Genomic DNA, 20,431 nt, shown 5'->3' on the forward strand with positions numbered 1-20,431 from the left:
TAATTCCCGGCAATCAGTTGCAACAATTATGCATATAATAAGTTGTTGAAAGTCGTATGTCGTGGAAAAACTGGCGACTTCGAACATCATTATGTTTTTCGCAAACAAAGTTGTATTTCACAAATATTATTAATTGACTTCATAATGTTAACAACGTATAGTTAACGGAAGACGTAGAAACCATATTCCGAAAGGAATACGTATAGCGTATGTCAAACGTTCGAATTAGAATAGAGACTCCACGAACACAAATTTGCTGTGGCAGGTATGAAACATTAACTCCGTTACTCGCTCGTTACGTAACAGCGTAGTTGCCTGCTAACTTCGAAAGAAGGTAGATGCGGTCCCTAGCGCAACTTATAACATCGTCGAAAATCAGTGCGGACGGGAGAGCTTTGGTATACCCTGTTAAAAAACGGAAAAACTGAGGCGGTACAATTGGAGAGCGATCCACCTTCATCAACATGCATAATCAATTCATTAATATATATATATATATATATATATATATATATATATATATATATATATATATATATATATATATATATATATATATATGATGAAGTCCCATACTCCGTGACGGAGCGTAGGGGATCGATGCGGGAGACCCGCACCGCCGCACTAGGCAAGGTCCTAGTGGAGGTGATTTGCCATGGCCTTCCTCCGACCGTAATGGGGATAATTGATGATGATGATGAAGACGATACATCACACGCACACGCACGCACTCTGCTGCTGAGGTCGACAGGCGACGGACGTGCGCGCACGATCTTGAGAAGCAGATTGTTGTTCGTCGTTCGCTTACGCTCACGCCATGCCTGGACGCGGAAAGGGAGGCAAGGTGGCAGCCGTGGCCAAACTTCTGCTCACGTTGGTGGGAGACGGCCGGGGCGATAAGAAGAGGAAGAAGCGATGCAGACCGCAGCACAAGCTCCAGTGCTACCGCTGCCAGAAAGTCGGCCACGTCGCGAAGACGTGCAAGGACACACCCGCGTGTCTGAAATGCGCCCAGGCGCATGACACACGCGAGTGTGCCAAACCACGCGACGTCACGCCAACATGCGTGAATTGCGGCGGCACGCACGCCGCAAATTCACGCAGCTGTGGCTATTTGAAGGCGCAGCGGCGGCGGAAAGAGGTCACCAACCAAGAAGAGGTGGCCTTAGCAGAGGTCGCGGTCCCCCCGCCCTCCTGCCCTAGCAGGGGAAACGGGGGGCGCCGCAACAACGACGTCCACGAGTTCCGCGAAGCGTTGATGAACGCTAAAGAAGAATGCATCGCCGCACTCAAATCCGCCATAGCGGAAGAGAGGGCGGCCCTGAAGGCGGAACTGGACGGGATGCGCAGCGAGGTAACCCAGCTTAGGGAAGCCTTGCACCTCGCATCCCGTCCGACACCGGACGAGGTGCCCACCCCGACAAGTACGGGGGTGGACGCCGCTACACAGACGACCACCTCCCTGGCAGATGCGGCAACGCAGGTTGCTGGGGAGGTGGCCACAGAGTCGGTGGCACCCGCCGCCGACGACAAGAGGACGGCGCCCACAGAAGCAGCCGCCCCCTCCGCCTCTGCTGCCTCGCAGACAGAGGAACCTATGGAGACAGAGGGAGAAGAGGACGACGACGATGAAGATTTCGAGTGCCTACCCCTCCCGAACAAGAACTGCGTGAGGGAGGTACTCGGAAAGATCGCCGACTCACTGCGGGACGGCAGCTACCCGCACCATAAAACTCCCTACCCTTTCACCGAGAATAACATCCCTCCCCTTCCCCACAAGCCCTATCCATTCCACTGGGGGTGTGAACCCCTTAATCAGAGAGTTAATGGGAGGGAGCTGGTCCGTCGTGGAGATCTGGAGCTTATAAACAAGTTCCCGATCTTCACCGACGCCGACTGGCGGTACATGACGGAGGAGGCCGTCCTGTACATTAAGCAGAACGTGCCCCCAGTGGACATGTCCCGCCTGAAGCGAATCGACTTCGGGCAGCAAGGACATCATCAGAAGAAGAAGAAAAACAAGAAGCCGCCAGAGCAATCTGGCCGATAATCCTGCAGTATCCAGATACCCAGAGGCCCAACCAGAACGTCAGGGAATCCAACATCAACCAGTCAGGAATAGAGGAGGAATAGCCCTTAGGCTTAAACTCCTATACCTCGGGTCAAGGAAGACCCGTATGTAAGCAGTGGCAGTGGCAGTGGCAGACGATACATCAACACCCAGTCATCTCGAGGCAGGAAAAATCCCCGACCCCGCCGGGAATCGAACCCGGGACCCCGTACTCGTGATGCGAGAACGCTACCGCGAGACCACGAGCAGAGGACATATATATATTACAAAAAATTATTAATAAAAAATTTCATGGCGCGAGATTCGATCCGGCGAACTTCGAGTAATGAACCCGAGCGCTTACCGCTGCGCCACGACGCTGTACAAAGTTATTAATCTTAGACAGTATTTCACCGCAACGGTTTCTTTTAACTGTCGATTTTCTCGACAACGGCTGAGAAGTGCATCTTGGTGCTTTGCCACATTACACCTCTGACCATGAGCTTTTATTATGTGCGGTATGAATCGAATCTGAATTTCACAATAGGCGGCCCCCTCTTGTGAGCCGTGCTGCGCCTCGCAATGATGCCGTTTGTAGATTTCCGCCCTCTGTTACAGGCCAGACGGTATCGTTTAGTTAGCATATTTGCGGTTGTGTCTTCTTTTTGTGTTGACTGGAGTCACTCGGTTTCGCAAGCGTTGCCTGTCCGCTAGTGGCAGGAGTAGCGGTCATTGATATGTAGTAACTGTTGCCCTGTCTTTGAGGTGAGGTCGTTGTTTCTCTGGGTTGCGTGAGTGTGCGAGTTGGGAACTCAGGAGGAGCCATGTCCGTGCAGTGCTAGGACACGCCGGGACCGTTGGCTGCGCACATGGATTGTCGGATGGAAGGGCTGTGGTGACGAAGGTGCACGACCTCGCTAAACCAGATCCTGCAGGCTTTAAGATGAATGCGTTTGAATTCAATTGAGAATCCTCCACCATTGTGACATGTCTCGATTCTCCAGTGACTTGGATTTGTGTTGCCGAGGCGTAGAGCAGCGAGTGGAGTGCTTGGGGAAAGCGGATCTGAATAGCTTTCCTCAACTCCTTATTAATATTTACCGCGTTTAGCTTGTTACAATTTGTTACGTTCAACCAGCAGTATTTTTCCTGCCTGGTGTCACTAACGCCCCAGTTACCTGCCCTGGGGTTCAGTATATGTAACGGCAGTGTACCTTCCCTCATATTGCCGCTGCTGTCCGGTAAGGTGTGTAGTTTTGACAGCTTTCTTGATTGTACGCCGTTTGTGATTCTTCAACTCTGGTGCTTGTGATTCCTTTCTCGTACCGGGCGCTCTAAGCACGGTATTCTGGGGGAAAAGTGCAGTCCGCCAGTTCCGGCTTTGGCGTGTTGTTCCATTCTTGCATTTGGTCTATTGGACGTCTGACAGCTTCAGCAAGATTATCATTAGTCATTCGTTAGACTACCACTAGTCTGAGTTACCATCTTGTGAAGTGAATGCAACTCTTGGCTGCCTATATCATAATTCGATATTTGTATCTTAGTATTAAGCCTTATAACCTTATTTACTGCCAATCCTGGCGTCTGATAACTTCTACTGAATTTATGGCCACTTACTTTTTAATATTTCAGTACACGCAAGTTGTAATTGCAGCGAGGTTTTAAACATTCTTAATTTATTCCTATTCTTCTCGTGTAAGGCCTTCAGACGTGATTACAGTGGCTTTTTTATGGTTATTTGCTAAACTGTGTCGCACTGAACACACTATTATTTACACAGTTGTTTATTCCTTCATTAATAATGTGTGGTATTTTTATTTATTGTTGAGTCTGGAATTACTGTTTTAAAAATAAATGTCTATAACTGTAAAAGGCAACCAGTAGTAACTGATTACGGCCCTGTCCACAATCGTAACCGAATCCTGCCTTCCCTTGACTATCGCGTCTCACACACAGTACCCAGCGCTGGGTTATTGTTGTACATGCCAACAGAATGTGATTGTTATCACCTTCTTCAGTGTTATTACAGTCACAGAGCATGGTTGGAGAAATTTCACTGTGGTGAAGGCGCACCAAAAAGCTTCTGCGATTGAATCTTATACTGCAGACAGTAGATATCAGTCACCTGGGTAACAAAATATCACGAAACCAAAGTCTACATGGGATAACAGACTGAACGCGTGCTTCATATCTTCCCCTGAGTAGTTCAGATACGTTGTAGTCCTCTTGCCATTCTTAAAAGTGCTTTTGTGTGGCTAGACAGAACAACTCAGAGAGCGAAAATCTGAGATCGATTAAAGTTGTGGGGTTGGTGGCTTCCTTAACAAGAATGAAGACATCTTCGTTATGAATTATGCCACAGTGAATGCTTTGCTAAATGATTGCTAAGATAAGGTTTGTTGATTTTAGAATTCCACTTTTTATTCCTCAGAGACTGTAAAACGGACAAAGAATCAGATACAATGAGGGCCTTACAATCATTAAGGGGGCTGACACATTTTAAGGATTCTAGTATGGTTACAGCTTCCGCAGAAACAGTCGAAGTTTCCTTGGGCAGCTGAAGCATGTTTGATGGTTCAAACGACTCTGAGCACTATGGGACTTAACATTTGAGGTCATCAGTCACCTAGAACTTAGAACTACTTACACCTAACTAACCTAAGGACATCACAGACTGAAGCCCCTAGAACCGCTCGGTCACTTCGGCCGGCAAGCATGTTTGAGATACGTATTTGTGAACAGAGAAAGGCACATCCCAAAATTCTTGTTTCTCCTAATTTGGAGCCATCGGTATCCAGGGTATCCGGAAATTCACCTTATAGACTTCTACGACTTGCATAGAGGAGTGAGTACATAGTAGACTGAATAAGACTGAATAAGAATCAACGTGCGGAAATGTACCGTTTACGTGGTGTAATGGGACGCGAAGTTAAAGCGTCACCCATCCACAAGGATCAGCTAAGTTTGCAGGTAAATATAAGATTAATTTAGTGTTTCGTTTATGTATCTGTAATATTTTGTTATGTTTGTAAAATATTTAAAGTTTTGTATTTTTATTTTGTATGTTTCATGTTTGGAGAGAGCGGCGCAACTCGCGGAAATAGCATCTTCACTGCCGGAACCAGAATGAAAATTGCTGGCCACTAGACGTCGCGGGTCAACGGCCAAAGAGCAGCAGAAGATCCTGTGGCCGGGTTGTTGCGTCGAACTTCCAACATTCAAATAAGTAAAAATTTGTAATTTTCCATTGTAATGACGTCACAGAATGTTTAGTTGAAGTTTTATTTGTTCATTTCTGTTTTGTCGAGTCTGATGTTCACATCTATATGTAGCATATACGAAGACAATAAAACAGTGTATGCTTTAAAGCTTAAATACGTGTTCGAGAATTATTTATGAAGAGTTATATTAAGAAAGAATTCTTACTGAATTATTCCAAGATATTAATTTTCAGAAGAATTTGATTTCGATTTTTTGAATCTTAAAAGTTTTACAGTCTGATTTTAATATGGAAAAATAAGATAACTTGCAAGAATATAATTTCAAAGAAGAGACAAACGACATCTGAATTTCAAAAGTTTGCTCAAACCAGTTGGATTGAGTGACGTAATTATGCACAAACGATTCAACTGTAGGTGTTTTAATTACAGTTTCGTTCAAGAATCTTTTATAGAGAACTTTAATAAAAGAATTTAAATAATTTTTTGAAGTGTTTTGTAAACGACGTAGGTGACGAAGTCTGCACATGGGCATATTTCAAACAAAAAGCATTGAGTCATACGGGTCGTTACACTACACCGTGGCGACCTTATAAACAGGACTTAGGTACAAATAAAGGTACACTAGTACGAAACAATTGAAACATCAAGAGTCCTTTGGAAGTCAACGCGGGTCTTCGTGGAGCCTTTACCAGCCAGAAGCGACTTATCAGGTGTGTGCATCTGACGGTACGGTCACGTAGTTATTCCACAAGAAAGCGCACCTGTTGGGCAGCAGCTGAACGCTGCCAACCCCGACAACCTTTTTCTCCCTAAACTAACAGGCCCAGTACGTCGGCTGGGGCGCCCCAGCTGGTATTAGAGGTGTTGCTGAGGGCTTCGCCTATCTACGGTGCGGCCGGGTGTGGTCGCAGCCAGTGACGTCTCCGGTGTTCCCGCCGGTTGCGGGGGCAGGGTCGCAGCATCTCACCGATTGCATCGACGGCCGTTACTTCTGCAGCTCACAGCAGCGCACTGATCACCGGGAGCTACAAACTACATTATTAGTGCCCGGTGAGTCTGTTTCAAGTAAGACGTGGTGTGTTGCACTTACAGAAGTGTGCTTTTAATAGGACTGGTGATTACAAGTCTGCGTGTGTAATTAGTTAGCATTTTTCAAAAATGTCGGGAAGTGAAATGTCGAATGAAGAGCAATCTGTGTCTGATAGGAGCATGAGATCCATTTTTAGGGCTATGGCTAAGATGGAAACAAGATTGAAACGATCTAACGTTGAGTCTATAGTTAGACTAAAAGAGGAACTTAAAAGGGAACTTAAAGTGGAACTAACAAAATCCACAGACAGGTTACAGGAACATCTCAATGAAACTAATCGAGAATTAAGAGGTAAAACAGAGGCTTCTAAAATTGTGACGCAGGAAAAATTAATAGGATTTACTAATAAGATGGTTGATAATTGTAAAAGGTTAGAAGAGCGTATCCAGGAATTGCGTGAGGAAAAAGCTCGCATGCGAAACGATATTACCGACTTCACCAGGAGACTAGATAATGTCAATGTCTTAGTTGTAAATGAAATAGAGGAAAAACAAGTAAAGTTACGAGATGATTTCAATATGCAAACAGAAACTGTTCGTAGAGAATTATTAGAATGTATTAAAGAGGTCTCTACCAAAACTGCACAGATATCTTCAATAGATAATGTAGAATTAGAGATATTGGCTCAACCAGTAGAAAAGGACCATACTGAAATCGAAAATATAAAATCTTTAATTACTGAAATATGCAGTAACATCGATACTCCCAAAGATAATGATGTTAATGAAAGTACAGAGCGTTCTCATCGTGAACATAGTGAAGAATCGATGTTAGCAAACCGTGTACCCAGCACAGAGATGCGAATACAGGAAATTACTAAACGGCTATCAGAATTAGATAAGAATGAAAACATTGCAAGTAGTAGAACTAATAACGTAATCAGAGACAACAGTCGTATCGTGTTTGCTGGCATGGAAGACAACAATGCAAATAAAGAAACCACCGCAAGCAAATCCGACAGAACTCCGTCTCTGCAATCTAAACAAAATCCGGCCATGACTCTCGCAGAATGTTGGGACGATATAACGACAAATTCAAGTGTAGCAAGTCGATTTCCTGTATTCAAACCAGGAGGCGAACTTCACCCTATAATCTTCATAAAGGTTTTTGAAACTTCATTACCTCCTAAATGGAGTAATGTGTGGTCGTATGACTAAGGCCGCCCGTCGGGTAGACCGTTCACCTGGTGCAAGTCTTTACACCTGACGCCACTTCGGCGACTTGCGTGTCGATGGGGATGAAATGATGATGATTAGGACAACACAACACACAGTCCCTGAGCGTAGAAAATCTCCGGCCCAGCCGGGAATCGAACCCAGGCTCTTAGGATTGACATTCTGTTGCGCTGACCACTCAGCTACCGGTGGCGGACAAATGGAGTAATGAAAAACGGATGCAATTTGTAACAGGGCCTTTAGAAGCACAAGCCACAGAATGGGCGGTACTGCCTAGGACTGAATTTAGGGACTGGAAGGATTTTGTTAAGCAGTTTCAACAAAATTATTGGTCAAGTGGAAAACAACAACACTTAACTTTAGATTTGTTAGACCCTCCTCCTTATTCTAAACGGTGGGGAGGTTATAAAAATTATTTCGAATGGCATTTAAACCGCGCTAAATTAATTGAAGAACCAATTATTGAAAGTCATCTAATACGAGTCTGAATTAGTAGATTACCATGTTATGTCAAGGAATAAATGATAGAAAGGAAATGGTCGCAACCTTGCGAATTACTGGGATATTTAGAACAGTTATATATACTTAGTAGAGAACGGGAAGACGAGAAATTTAGATTTATTAGAAATGAAAATTCTCAAAACAATAATAATTCAGAACCTCGAACTTTTAACAACAACAATCATAGCCGATTTTGTTATATAAATCGTCAATCTAAAGATCAAGAGAGCAAACAAAATCGGGGTAATAACTCCAAAATGCGGAAATTACACAATAACGATAATGGGACAAATCACACTCAAGTAATTAATGAGGGTCAAGTTGTAGGTGATGTTATCCTTGAAAGTTCGGAAAACTAGTAAAGTCCTTTAGTACGGATCGACTAAAGGGAACTGTTAGTCAAAATTATACAAGACTCACTTGTAATTTTTCATTAAGCTGCCAAAAGGAGAGTGATGGGCAACAAGACCTACTTCGTGAAGACAATCAGATAAGACAGAATATAACTTATAAACCTATTATTAAAGGTGATATAAAGATACCGAAGTAAATATTATAATCGATTCGGGTATCGAAGTAAGTATTTTGTCTAAAGAATTATTTCAACTTAAAAGGAAATACTGGAATTTTCCAACCTTACCTGTAATTGGTGTGACAGTTACAGCAGTTACTGGTAAAAGAAGTGAAAGTATTAGTGAAGAAGTTTATTTAACTTTCGAAATTCCTAAACAATCATTTTCTCACTCTTTACTTGTTGTAGCCAACTTAAACGTGGCCATAATCTTTGGTATAGACTGGTTGTGTAAGCGTAAAGCTATATTAGATTTTAAAGACTCTTCCCTAACCATTCATAAGGAAGTATATACTTTTAAAGTGGTCCTTTCTAATAACCAAGTACCTGAAAATTGTTACTAATCTTTACAAGCTAAGTACACATGGCCCATCAACCTATTAGTAGATTCTAATGATCTTGAATATGAGATGGACCGATGTGAGGCTAGTAATAGTATCGAAGTGAAAGAATAATTTTATTCTATGAATTGTCAATCCGAACAAGAAAAAGAAGAGCTAGAATATTTATTGTTAGAATTTAGAGCCGTCTTCTCGGATCAACCGTGAAGAATCAAAGATTACGTTTGTAAACTTAAAATTAAGGATCAAAAACCATTCTTTAAGAAACCTTATCCTATTCCAGTACAATTTAAAGAACCAGCTAGCAGGGAAATAAATAAGATTCTATAACAGAATATTATCGAACGATCATATAGCGCTTTTAACAGTCCTTTGTAGGTAGTTAAGAAAGCTGCTGGTGGGGTGCGACTGGTTCTGGATGCTCGTGAATTAAACAAAATTATAGAGATGTAAAGAGACAGACCTATTCCTATGGAAATTGCTGGTTCTCGCTACATGAGTACAATGGATTTAACTGCTGGTTCCCATCAAGTCATATTACATCCACATTCTCTGCAATATACGGCTTTTCTTTTTGAAGGCAGCTCATATCAGTTCCAAGTTTTACTTTTTGGACTTAATATATCAGTGCCAACTTTCATTAGGGCGTTAGATTCTGCTTTGGGTCAGCAATAATTACAGAAGATAATCTTATATGTAGATGATATTTTGGTAGCCACTAAAACGTTGAAAGAACATGTAACTTTATTACGCGAATTGTTTAACCATTTAATTGATAGAGGAATCAATTTCAAATTACCTAAATCTTATTCCGCAAAAGAATAAGTGAGATTTTCAGGGCATATAGTGGACAGTAAAGGTATTAGGCCAGACCCAGCACGTATTGAAGCTATTGCTCGATGCCCAAGTCCTAGAAATCGGAAACAACTGAAATCATTCTTAGGAATGGTAGGATTTCTGAGAAGATTTCTTCCAGGGCAGGATATTGTGAATTCTAAATTATTCGATTTATTAAAAGAGAAATCGGTATGGCTCTGGGGAAAAGAGGAAGTTTTTAATAAGATAAATAGGGCATTAATAGGAGCTAAAATGTTATATCACCCAGATTTCAATCAGGAATTTGTGTACAGACGCCTCTGATTATGGTGTGTCTTGCGTAATATTCCAAGGTGATTTGACTAATGAAAAGGGATTGTATCAACCTATTGGATTCGCTAGTAGAACTTTAAATAAACATGAAAGAAATTATTTTGTAACCGAGAAGGAAGCTCTTGCAGTGGTATGGGGTTTTCAAAGATTTAGAGGATTATTAATTGGAAGAAAAACAATTGTATATGCTGATCGTCAGGCTTTAACCTTTTTAAACAATTGCCGGTTACTTCACCATAGGTTATTACGTTGGGTATTATGCTAGCAGAAATTTCAGTACGAAATTATCTATATAAAAGGATCTCAAAATGTAATTTTGGATGCTGTGTCGAGACTTCCAAGAGGTATGGAGAATATTAGCATTGGAGAAGAACCAGGAACAAATTACCATACTTATTTCCTTTTAAATCAGGAGAACGAACGTAAGGTTAAACGGTTAATAACTGCTATTAAACGCAAAGAAAGAAATTATCAGTATAGGGATGTTACACTACACCTTAGTAATGGGGAAGAAACAGTTAACACTAGAAGTGTGTGGTTATATTTCAACGAGTTGTTGTGTTGGGAAGCACAGAGGGAACATCAGAGGTGGAGAATTTGCATGCCGAAAACTGTCGTTTAAGAATTACTTACTTATATTCATGAAGGTTACAGTCATTTTGGTATTCAGAAATGTGTCGAACATCTGATAAAGTATTATTATTTCAAAGATATGTCCGGTATTGTAAAAATCATTATTAGAATTTGTGAAATCTGCCAAAAAGTTAAAGTTAGTAACAAATCTAAGCATTATAAATTAGATGCGGTAATTCCTCGAGGTCTATGGGATCTACTATCACCGGATTTTTTCGGTCCTCTGCCTCGTAGTTCAGGGGGATTCAGTTATGTGCTTGTTATAATGGAATGTTAGTGCAAACATGCGAAACTATATACTTTGAAACGAGCGAATACAGCAAGCGTTATACGCTGTCTCTCCCGAAATTACTTTGTTAACTGGGGCATTCCTAAACGATTTATTTCTGACAACGGTAGTGCTTTTATTAGTCAAGAGATTCAAGATATGATAAAACAATATGGAATAAGGCACATCTTAATCTCAAAATATCACCCTCAAAGTAATTTAGCAGAAAGAGGTACGAAAGAATTAGGACGGTTATCCATAAGGTTGTGCATCCCAAAGTGTTACTTCTTATGGAGCCTTCGTCAGGTGTAAGTAAAGGTTTATATAGTGTTGATCAGATCAAACCCTTCATTCCTAAATAAGATAATATTTAGTTTATGTTACATATGAACGGGTGTTCGTGGTTTATCCATGCAACTTTTTTGTGATAGGGACGTATTATTTTAAGGAAATGACAAAACGTTTACACAAGGGCTCAACAATAATCTACCGGTACTTCAAGAAAGGAAAGATAACTAAAAAGGGTTCATATGGGAGAAATTTTGTTGTTAGGTCAGAAGAAATTTTGTATAATTTTGTATTTACTCGGATAGTAGGAACCAAAGAGAATGGTTAATGGTTTTAGGGACCATGGCCTCCAGAGCTATAATGCTCACAAGGACATAGCAGAGTGCCTTTAATAGAGATTGGTAACAGTGATAATACAGAACACACTAAACGGGGCTCTCTCGCTTGTTTCTCCTAAATAAATTGCCATTACCTAATAAGAGCGTCCGAAGGTAAAGAAAACTGTGCCGAGTTTCTAAAGAAAATTTGCTTGATTTCTTCTTGACCACATACCTCATGCATAAACAAAAGTATTATGGAAACGGACGATGTAAGGTAAATAGTACTAGTACTTATTGTGAGAAACTAATTATATATATATATATATATATATATATATATATATATATATATATATATATATATATATATATATATATACTGTAAAGAGCAACTTTAGTAAATGAATAAACCTGAGACGAACCTATAACAATCTGAACGCTCTATCCTAAAGTAATAACGTTAAGAAACGTGCTAAGTCATTATTTAATAGCAACTATTAAGTGGAAAGGAGTAATCTCAGTATATTCAGCTACGAATAACAACGACTAAAACGTAAATGACAAATAGTCACAAACATTCATGATATTATTCCTTTAAAGTCATAAAAGGATAAATCTATGCAAAAGCAAAGACATTAGACTACGTAAAATGTAAGAAAAAGTTTGAAACATTTATTACCTTAATAGTTAATACTGCATATACGAGAAATTTTATTTTCGGTTAATTCCTGCCAAACTGAGCTTGTGGGTGGGGTATTTAATGGGACGCAAAATTAAAGCGTCACCCATCCACAAGGATCAGCTAAGTTTGCAGGTAAATATAAGCTTAATTTAGTGTTTTGTTTATGTATTTGTAATATTTTGTTATGTTTGTAAAATATTTAAAGTTTTGTATTTTTGTTTTGTATGTTTCATGTTTGGAGAGAGTAGCGCAACTCGCAGAAACACCATCTTCACTGCTGGAACCAGAAAGAAAATTGCTGGCCACTAGACGTCGCGGGTCAACGGCCAAAGAGTAGCAGAAGATCCTGTGACCGGGTTGTTGCGTCGAACCTCCAACATTCAAATAAGTAAAAATTTGTAATTTTCCATTGTAATGACGTCACAGAATGTTTAGTTCATGTAGTATTTTGTTCATTTCTGTTTTGTCGAGTCTGATGTTCGCATCTGTTTGTAGCATATACGAAGACAATAAAACAGTGTATGCTTTAAAGCTTAAATACGTGTTCGAGAATTATTTATGAAGAGTTATATTGAGGAAGAATTACTGCTCAGTTTTAACAAGATATTAATTTCAGAAGAGTTTGATTTCGATTTCTTGAATCTTAAAGGTTTTACAGTCTGATTTTAATATGGGATAAATAAGACAACTTGCGAGAATATAATTTCGAAGAAGAAACAAATGACAAGTTTGCTCAAACCAGTTGTACCGAGTTAAGTAATTTTGCAAAAACCACTCAACTGAAGGTGTTTTAATTACAGTTTCGTTCAAGAATCTTTTATAGAGAACTTTAAAAGAATTTAAACAATTTTTTGAAGTATTTTGTAAACGACGTAGGTGACGAAGTCTGCACATGGTCATATTTCAAACAAAAATCATTGAGTCATACGCGTCGTGACGCTTTGCCGTGTAAAAACATTTTTGCTAGGCGAATATGCAGCAGAATAGTTAGAGGTCAGGGGTGGTTACGTCGGATAGGCTCATGTCATTTGACGGATGTCCTGCCTCTCTGACCTGGTTCGAGCCTAATTCACGTGTGTGTGAATTCTAGAGCAACATGGTTGCGTACATGTTTGCACAATACATCGACATGATACATGCGAATGGCGAAGCAACAGCTACCTGTCGCCTCTATCAAGATCGTTGTCCACAAAGTCCACTTCCACCGGATACCGTTTTCGCCATAATTATGCAATGGCTTCGAGTACGGAAACCTTCACCGTCAGCAGGCGTGACTGTGGTGCTCCAAGGAGACGCTGCTTAACCCAGTCAGAAGAGATCGTACTGCATAAAGTTGAAGTAAACCAGTCAATGAATACATGAGCAATTTCTTCGGCTATCAATGAGTGGGGGGCTTAATTAAAAAGAAAAGACTAATATTAATGAATAAATGCAATAATTTTACTAGCTGTGTGACTGGTTATGAGGTCTCGTAACCGGTTAGCCCTGACTATTATTAGCACGCAATCTGACTGCATTAAATAAAAATAAAGAATGACAATGAATTTCCATTAAGACAATTGATTGATTAAGTCCCCTGCAACTATAAAAACTACGAAACAACAAAGCACAAGTGTAACTGTTCTGTGTGTGGTAGTGTGACTCAACGTACATGTGTCTGGCTCGGTTCTTTCTCAGTACGAAAAAATATTTTAAACACCATTTACAATGAACTAATTGAAAAACCAGAAATACTATAACTGCACATAGAAACCAGAATTACAAGTCTAATAAATGAACACCAGCCAGATGCTTTGTTGACTGTACCTGTGAGCAGTAGGGATTGTTATTAAGGATAACAGTAATACTTTTTTTACCTCATTATATATTGACGAAAATATTTCATTACACCAGCATCACAAATCAAAAGCCCATCTTCTTTCTCAAATACATTTTGACAATTGCATCTTCTTCCTTCTATACATTAAACCAACCGAACAGTACATTTGAGTCAACACTCAGATCATCTACTTTTTCGCTCAACAGAACGACAGCTGTCGACATCCTCTGAACTACTACTGCGCCAGTGGAGGCGGCGGAATAATACTATTTTGCGCAATCTCTAGCGCTGTGACTCAGTGTAGCCAACTTTCAAATTACAAAACAAGTGATACTTTTTTACCTCATTATATATTGACGAAAATATTTCATTACACCAGCATCACAAATCAAAAGCCCATCTTCTTTCTCAAATACATTTTGACAATTGCATCTTCTTCCTTCTATACATTAAACCAACCGAACAGTACATTTGAGTCAACACTCAGATCATCTACTTTTTCGCTCAACAGAACGACAGCTGTCGACATCCTCTGAACTACTACTGCGCCAGTGGAGGCGGCGGAATAATACTATTTTGCGCAATCTCTAGCGCTGTGACTCAGTGTAGCCAACTTTCAAATTGCAAAACAAGTGATATGCTGGCTCACGCCTAAACAATTACTTGTAAAATGGTCGGGTTGAAAACACATTTTCAAATATTTGTACCACGGAAACGGTCTGTTTTCGGACATGGGTTCCAATTCAAAATATCATGTACTAACTCCCGTCTACCAGTTCTAGAAGTCTGTAACGGAAATTTCCAAACACCCTGTGAACGTACAATAAGTTAGACCGTTTGTGGTATACAAGGCACATTATATCGAGACAGATGAGCAGATTTTCCATCGGTAATGTGCCGTCTACAGGCCATTAATATTGCTACACCAAGAAGAAATGCAGATGATAAACGGGTATTCATTGGAATAATATATCACACTAGAACTGACACGTGATTCCCTTTTCACGCAATTTGGGTGCATAGATCCTGAGAAATCAGTACCCAGAACAACCACCTCTGGCCGTAATAACGGCCTTGATACGCCTGGGCATTGAGTCAAACAGAGCTTGGATGGCGTGTACAAGTACAGCTGCCCATGCAGCTTCAACACAATACCACAGTTCATCAAGAGTAGTAACTGGCGTATCGTGACAAGCCAGTTGCTCGGCCACCTTTGACCAGACGCTTTCAGTTGGTGACAGATCTGGAGAATGTGCTGGCCTGGGCAGCAGTCGAACATTTTCTGTATCCGTAAGGCCAGTAAAGGACCTCAAACATGCGGTCGTGGATTATCCTGCTGAAATGTAGGGTTTTGCAGGGATCGAATGAAGGATAGAGCCTAGGGTCGTAACACATCTTAAATGTAACGTCCACTGTTCAAAGTGCCGTCAATGCGAACAAGAACTGACCGAGTCATGTAACCAACGGCAACCCATACCATCACGCCGGGCGATACGCCCGAATGGCGATGAGAATAAACGCTTCCAATGTGCGTTCACCGCGATGTCGTCAAACACGGCTGCGACCATCATGATGCTGTAAACATAACCTGGATTCATAAAAAAATGACGTTTTTCCATTCGTGCCCCCAGGTTCGTCGTTGAGTACACCATCGCAGGCTCTCCTGTCTGTGGTGTAGCGCCAAGGCTAACCGCAGCCATGGTCTCGGAGCTGATAGTCCATGCTGCTGCAAACGTCGTCGAACTGTTGGTGCAGATGGTTGTTGTCTTGCAAACGTCCCCATCTGTTGACTCAGGGATCGATACGTGGCTGCACGATCCGTTACAGCCATGGGGATAAGATGCCTGTCATCTCGACTGCTAGTGATGCGAGGCCGTTAGGATCCAGCACGGCGTTCCGTATTGGCCTCCTGAACCCACCGATTCCACATTCTGCTAACAGTCATTGGATCTCGACCAACGTGAGCAGCAATGCCGCGATACGATAAACCGCAATCGCGATAGGCTACAATCCGACCTTTATCAAAGCCGGAAACGTGATGGTACGCATTTCTCCTCCTTACACGAGGCATCACAACAACGTTTCACTAGGCATCGACGGTCAGGTGCTGCTTGTGTTTGAGAAATCGGTTGGAAACTTTCCTCACGTTAGCATGTTGTGGGTGTCGCCACCGGCGCCAACCTTGTGTGAATGCTCTGAAAAGTTAATCATTTGCATATCAGAGCATCTTCTTCCTGTCTGTTAAATTTCGCGTCTGAAGCACGTCATCTTCGTGGTGTAGCAATTTTAATGGCCAGTAGTGTACACACAATTCATGGGAGAGAACAGTGACTGAGAGGGAACTCGTTATTCAGGGTTTCATATTATTTTGTCACTGGACAGCGTATCTAACAATGTCCCTTGGAACTAGATTACCCGTCAACATGATGCAATGAAATGGAGAACAATAAAAGCAATCATCTGGTTGATATAATTATCGACCATACAGACGAGCGCCAAAGGTCTACTCACCTTTCGATAATTTTTTTTTTTTTTTCTGGCCAACACGGATTACCGGAGGGATTGCGACGCACGTCCCTCAGTGATACCGGTGCGCGAATGGCGGTGAGTGATGACCGCCGAGATAAGAGTGGCCGCCTTTAAAGAGCGCGGGCCGGCTGTGCGGGCCGGCTGCTCCCGCCTGACCCGCCGTCACCATGGTGATCGCCCCGGTGCTCGTCGTCGCCCTGGCGTCGCTCGCCGCCGTCCAGGGGGCGGTGCCCCACCGCAGCCCAGCCACGGCGGCTCAGCGGCACATAGACCTGGACACGGTAGGCAGGCAGCACTCTGGCTGGTCCACCCGAACTCATCTCTGGGCTTGCCTCAACTCATCCAGCCTGTTACTGTAGCTGTTACAGAGTCTCCGAGCGAAACTGGAGGCTGAACAGGGGGCGGTCTCGGATCGCAGCCCTCATCCAGATTTCCACAAGCACATCGATGTAGACGCGGTAAGTACTAGCCTCTCAGTAGGTACAAAAATCCTTCTCTAAAATTCTCAAGGATTTTTTTTCCCTTACGGAAAAGAACAATTAGTCGGGACCCCTAAACTCCAACGATATATGTTATCAAAATTTACTTTGTAACTCGAGAAGAATTAGGACCACCTTTCCTCGAGAAGAGTGGGCGGACCTCAAGGGCATAATATGTTTAGATCATCCGCGTGCACAGACTTCCATGCATCTAGACATGAGCATTTGTGTTGTGTACATAGTTCCGCGTTGTCAGCACGTACACAACTTCCCCACAAGAGCGCGCACCGCTAAGCCAACAGCGCAGGCGCAGCGCTCGTCCGTCTGTGCACTACGAGACGGCGCTGTCTTAGAGACGGACCAAATTCTGCTTCCGCCGATCCGCGTACTAATATTTAACGCAGCCAATGAGATTGCTGCTAACGTATAACCTTTTCTCCTCGCGGACCATATTCGCGCAGGGATACCTGAACGCGCGAGGTATTGTAACGAGTGTACAGACCTCCGATTAGTCAGTCTGCATCAGTCTGCATTAGTCTGTACCAGTCTCTACTCAAGTTTTAGTCTGCGCCTAATAAGATTGCCATACGCCTGTACATAGCCATGAAGATAAATGTGTAGACACTTTTGTCAAGTATCAGAGATATGTGAGAATAAGATTAACGTACCAATACCAAAGGAACATCAGATTGTCAATTTTAAATAGCATCCAGAATCAAGATAAGTAATTTTATGTTATTATTTTAATAAATGTGTGTGAAAATTATCAAGTTCTGTTTAAAGTTGGCCACCGTCAATCTGCTACTCTAAGCGTGCAAGTGGCATTTCTACCGTCTGACCTAATGGCGGAAGATAAAAACGCCCCGATAAGACCACGAGACTGACACTCGCCTACTTCGTTAGAGCGACAAGTCAAATAATCTGATGGTGTGTGTACCGAAAGTCTTAAAGTACGCACACAACAATTTGTCTCATACGTATGTCATGTCAAACACTCTGCACCTTACGGTAATGTATCAGTAATTAATGTAGCAAACGAACAGGAGTCGATAATCAAGGAAGAAAGCACCAAATTTTTATATATACCAAGTGTAACGGTATGATATGAGCGTTTTTTTGTGAAAATGAAACACTAATTTTTAATTGAAAAGTAAAAACGTTTCATTCAGAGTACTGACCATTGCTTTCTATACATTTTGACCACCTTTCTGGCAATTTGTGAACACCATGCCAACAGAAATGTTCGTCCTTTGAAGCAAACTAATCAGACTTCTTCGTAGGAATCGAAGTGTTCCTCAGTCAATGCGTTTCATGTTGATGAAAACAAATGGTAATCTGAAGGGGCCAAGTCTGGTGAATACGGTGGGTGGGGTAGCAGGTTCCAAATGGTTGAAATGGCTCTGAGCACTATGCGACTTAACTTCTGAGGTCATCAGTCGCCCAGAACTTAGAACTACTGAAACCTAACTAACCTCAGTGCTATAGTATACAATTTAAATTGGTAGGCACTGGTGTGTACAATTTAAATTGGTAGGCACTGGTGTCAACAAGCTTAGAGCGATCACATAAGTTTATGTGATCGATCTAAGCTAGTTGACACCAGAAATCGGTTTTGCGGATAATAAAACAAAAAAATACGACCAATGCTGTTTCTCCTTTCAAGTATAACCTACTGACGTCACACAAATCCATGCCCGAGGCAGGATTCGAACCTGCGGAAGTAGCAATCGCGCGGTTCCAGACTGTAGCGCCTAGAACCGCTCGGCCACTCAGGCCGGCTGTAGCGATTAGTATTCACAGTTTCACTGGGTTTTAGAAGCTCATGATACACCACACCTTTCTGATCCCACCAATTGTCTTCTTGCCGTATCGATCTGGTTTTGCAGTCGGTGTTGATGGTTGTCCCGGAATAACCCATGATTTTTCCCGTTTAGGATTCTTAAAATAAATCCATTTTTCGTCGCCAGTAACAATTAGATGCAAAACTGATGTTCTTTCATGTCTTTGAAGCAAAATTTGGCAAATAGTTTTTTGGTTCTCCATCTGTCTTTCATTCAATTCATGTGGCACCCATTTTGTACACTTTTGGACCTTTCCCATAGCTTTCAAACGGTCATAAATTGTTTGTTGTGCAACATTTAGCATTTCTGTCATTTGATTCTGACTTAAAGTATCATCGTCATCCAATATTGCTTGCAATTCGCCGTCTTCGAACTTTTTGGTGGTCTTCCACGTTCTTCATTTCTTACATCAAAATCATTACTTTTTGAACCGTTGAAACCAGCTTTTGCATGTTGTTTCTGATAGAGCATGATCACCATATGCCTCGGCAAGCATTCGATACGACTCTGCAGCACTTTTTTTTTTTTCAAATGGAAACAAAATATTAATGTTTTACGCAAATCATCACTTTCAGGTACAAAATTCGACATCGTTAACACGATGAAAACATATGATGTTGTTTGTTCCATGACTTGATGTGTGCTAAATATCTTTGACAGATGTCATACCAACCACACAAAACAAATTTAGGCTCATTCACAACAAATGTTCCCTTCGACACTTTTGTATCTTAACGCTCATTTCATACCGGTACACATGGTATATGCTGATGAAAACTTGAGCTTGAAGAAGTATATTACTGGCTTTGGAAACAGTTAGTTTTGCTCTTTGTGTTACTGCTAGTCCTAGCTTCTTAACATATTTCGCTATTTCCGCTCACTAGGGAAACACCCAGTCGCAACCCCGTCAGGTTTAGTGATAAGATGGCCCTGTGGATAACTCGTCAAAAACTGAACACAAGCCGGCCACTGTGGCCGAGTGGTTCTAGGCGCTTCAGTCTGGAACCGCGCTGCTGCTACGGTCGCAGGTTCCAATCCTGCCTCGGGCATGGATGTGTGTAATGTCCTTAGGTTAGTTAGGTTGTAAGGTGTCAGGTAAATCCAACACCTTCCATGAAAACCCTGACATAATAAGCAAATCTACTAGTATGTCACATAGCTCCGAATAAATCGTGGCGTTAAATTAACCAAAGTAATACAAATAACGAGTGAACAAATGGAATGCCACAGATTAACACAAGAATGCCTAAATGCATGTCGTACCTTCCCAACGTGAGGCAGATGCAGTTCCGAGGGTAGAAACGAGGACAGAAGCCGAGAGCAAAACCGTGTTAAGCTAGAAGGCCCTACGATAAGGGACAGACGGGCCAGCCTACCTGTGCCACTACCACCCGCATGTTTTAGTGTGAGACTTTTGCGCATGTCTGTTACATTAGGACAATCCTCCAGCCCATGTTAAAAGATAGAGCCCTCC

At 41.8% G+C, this 20,431-nt stretch overlaps 1 protein-coding gene across 1 annotated transcript in view; it reads left to right on the forward strand.

The window, feature by feature from the left end:
• The first annotated feature begins 16,688 nt into the window (after positions 1-16,688).
• Positions 16,689-20,431, forward strand: part of LOC126282057 (lipase 3-like) — a 72,915-nt gene continuing 69,172 nt past the window's right edge. The window contains exons 1-2 of the mRNA XM_049981495.1: positions 16,689-16,918; positions 16,997-17,095. Of these exons, the coding sequence (XP_049837452.1) occupies positions 16,805-16,918; positions 16,997-17,095 (213 nt within the window). The 5' untranslated portion in view covers positions 16,689-16,804. The remainder of the gene's footprint in view (positions 16,919-16,996; positions 17,096-20,431) is intronic.

This window comes from Schistocerca gregaria, chromosome 7, assembly GCF_023897955.1.
Source record: "Schistocerca gregaria isolate iqSchGreg1 chromosome 7, iqSchGreg1.2, whole genome shotgun sequence".
Lineage (NCBI taxonomy): Eukaryota > Metazoa > Arthropoda > Insecta > Orthoptera > Acrididae > Schistocerca > Schistocerca gregaria.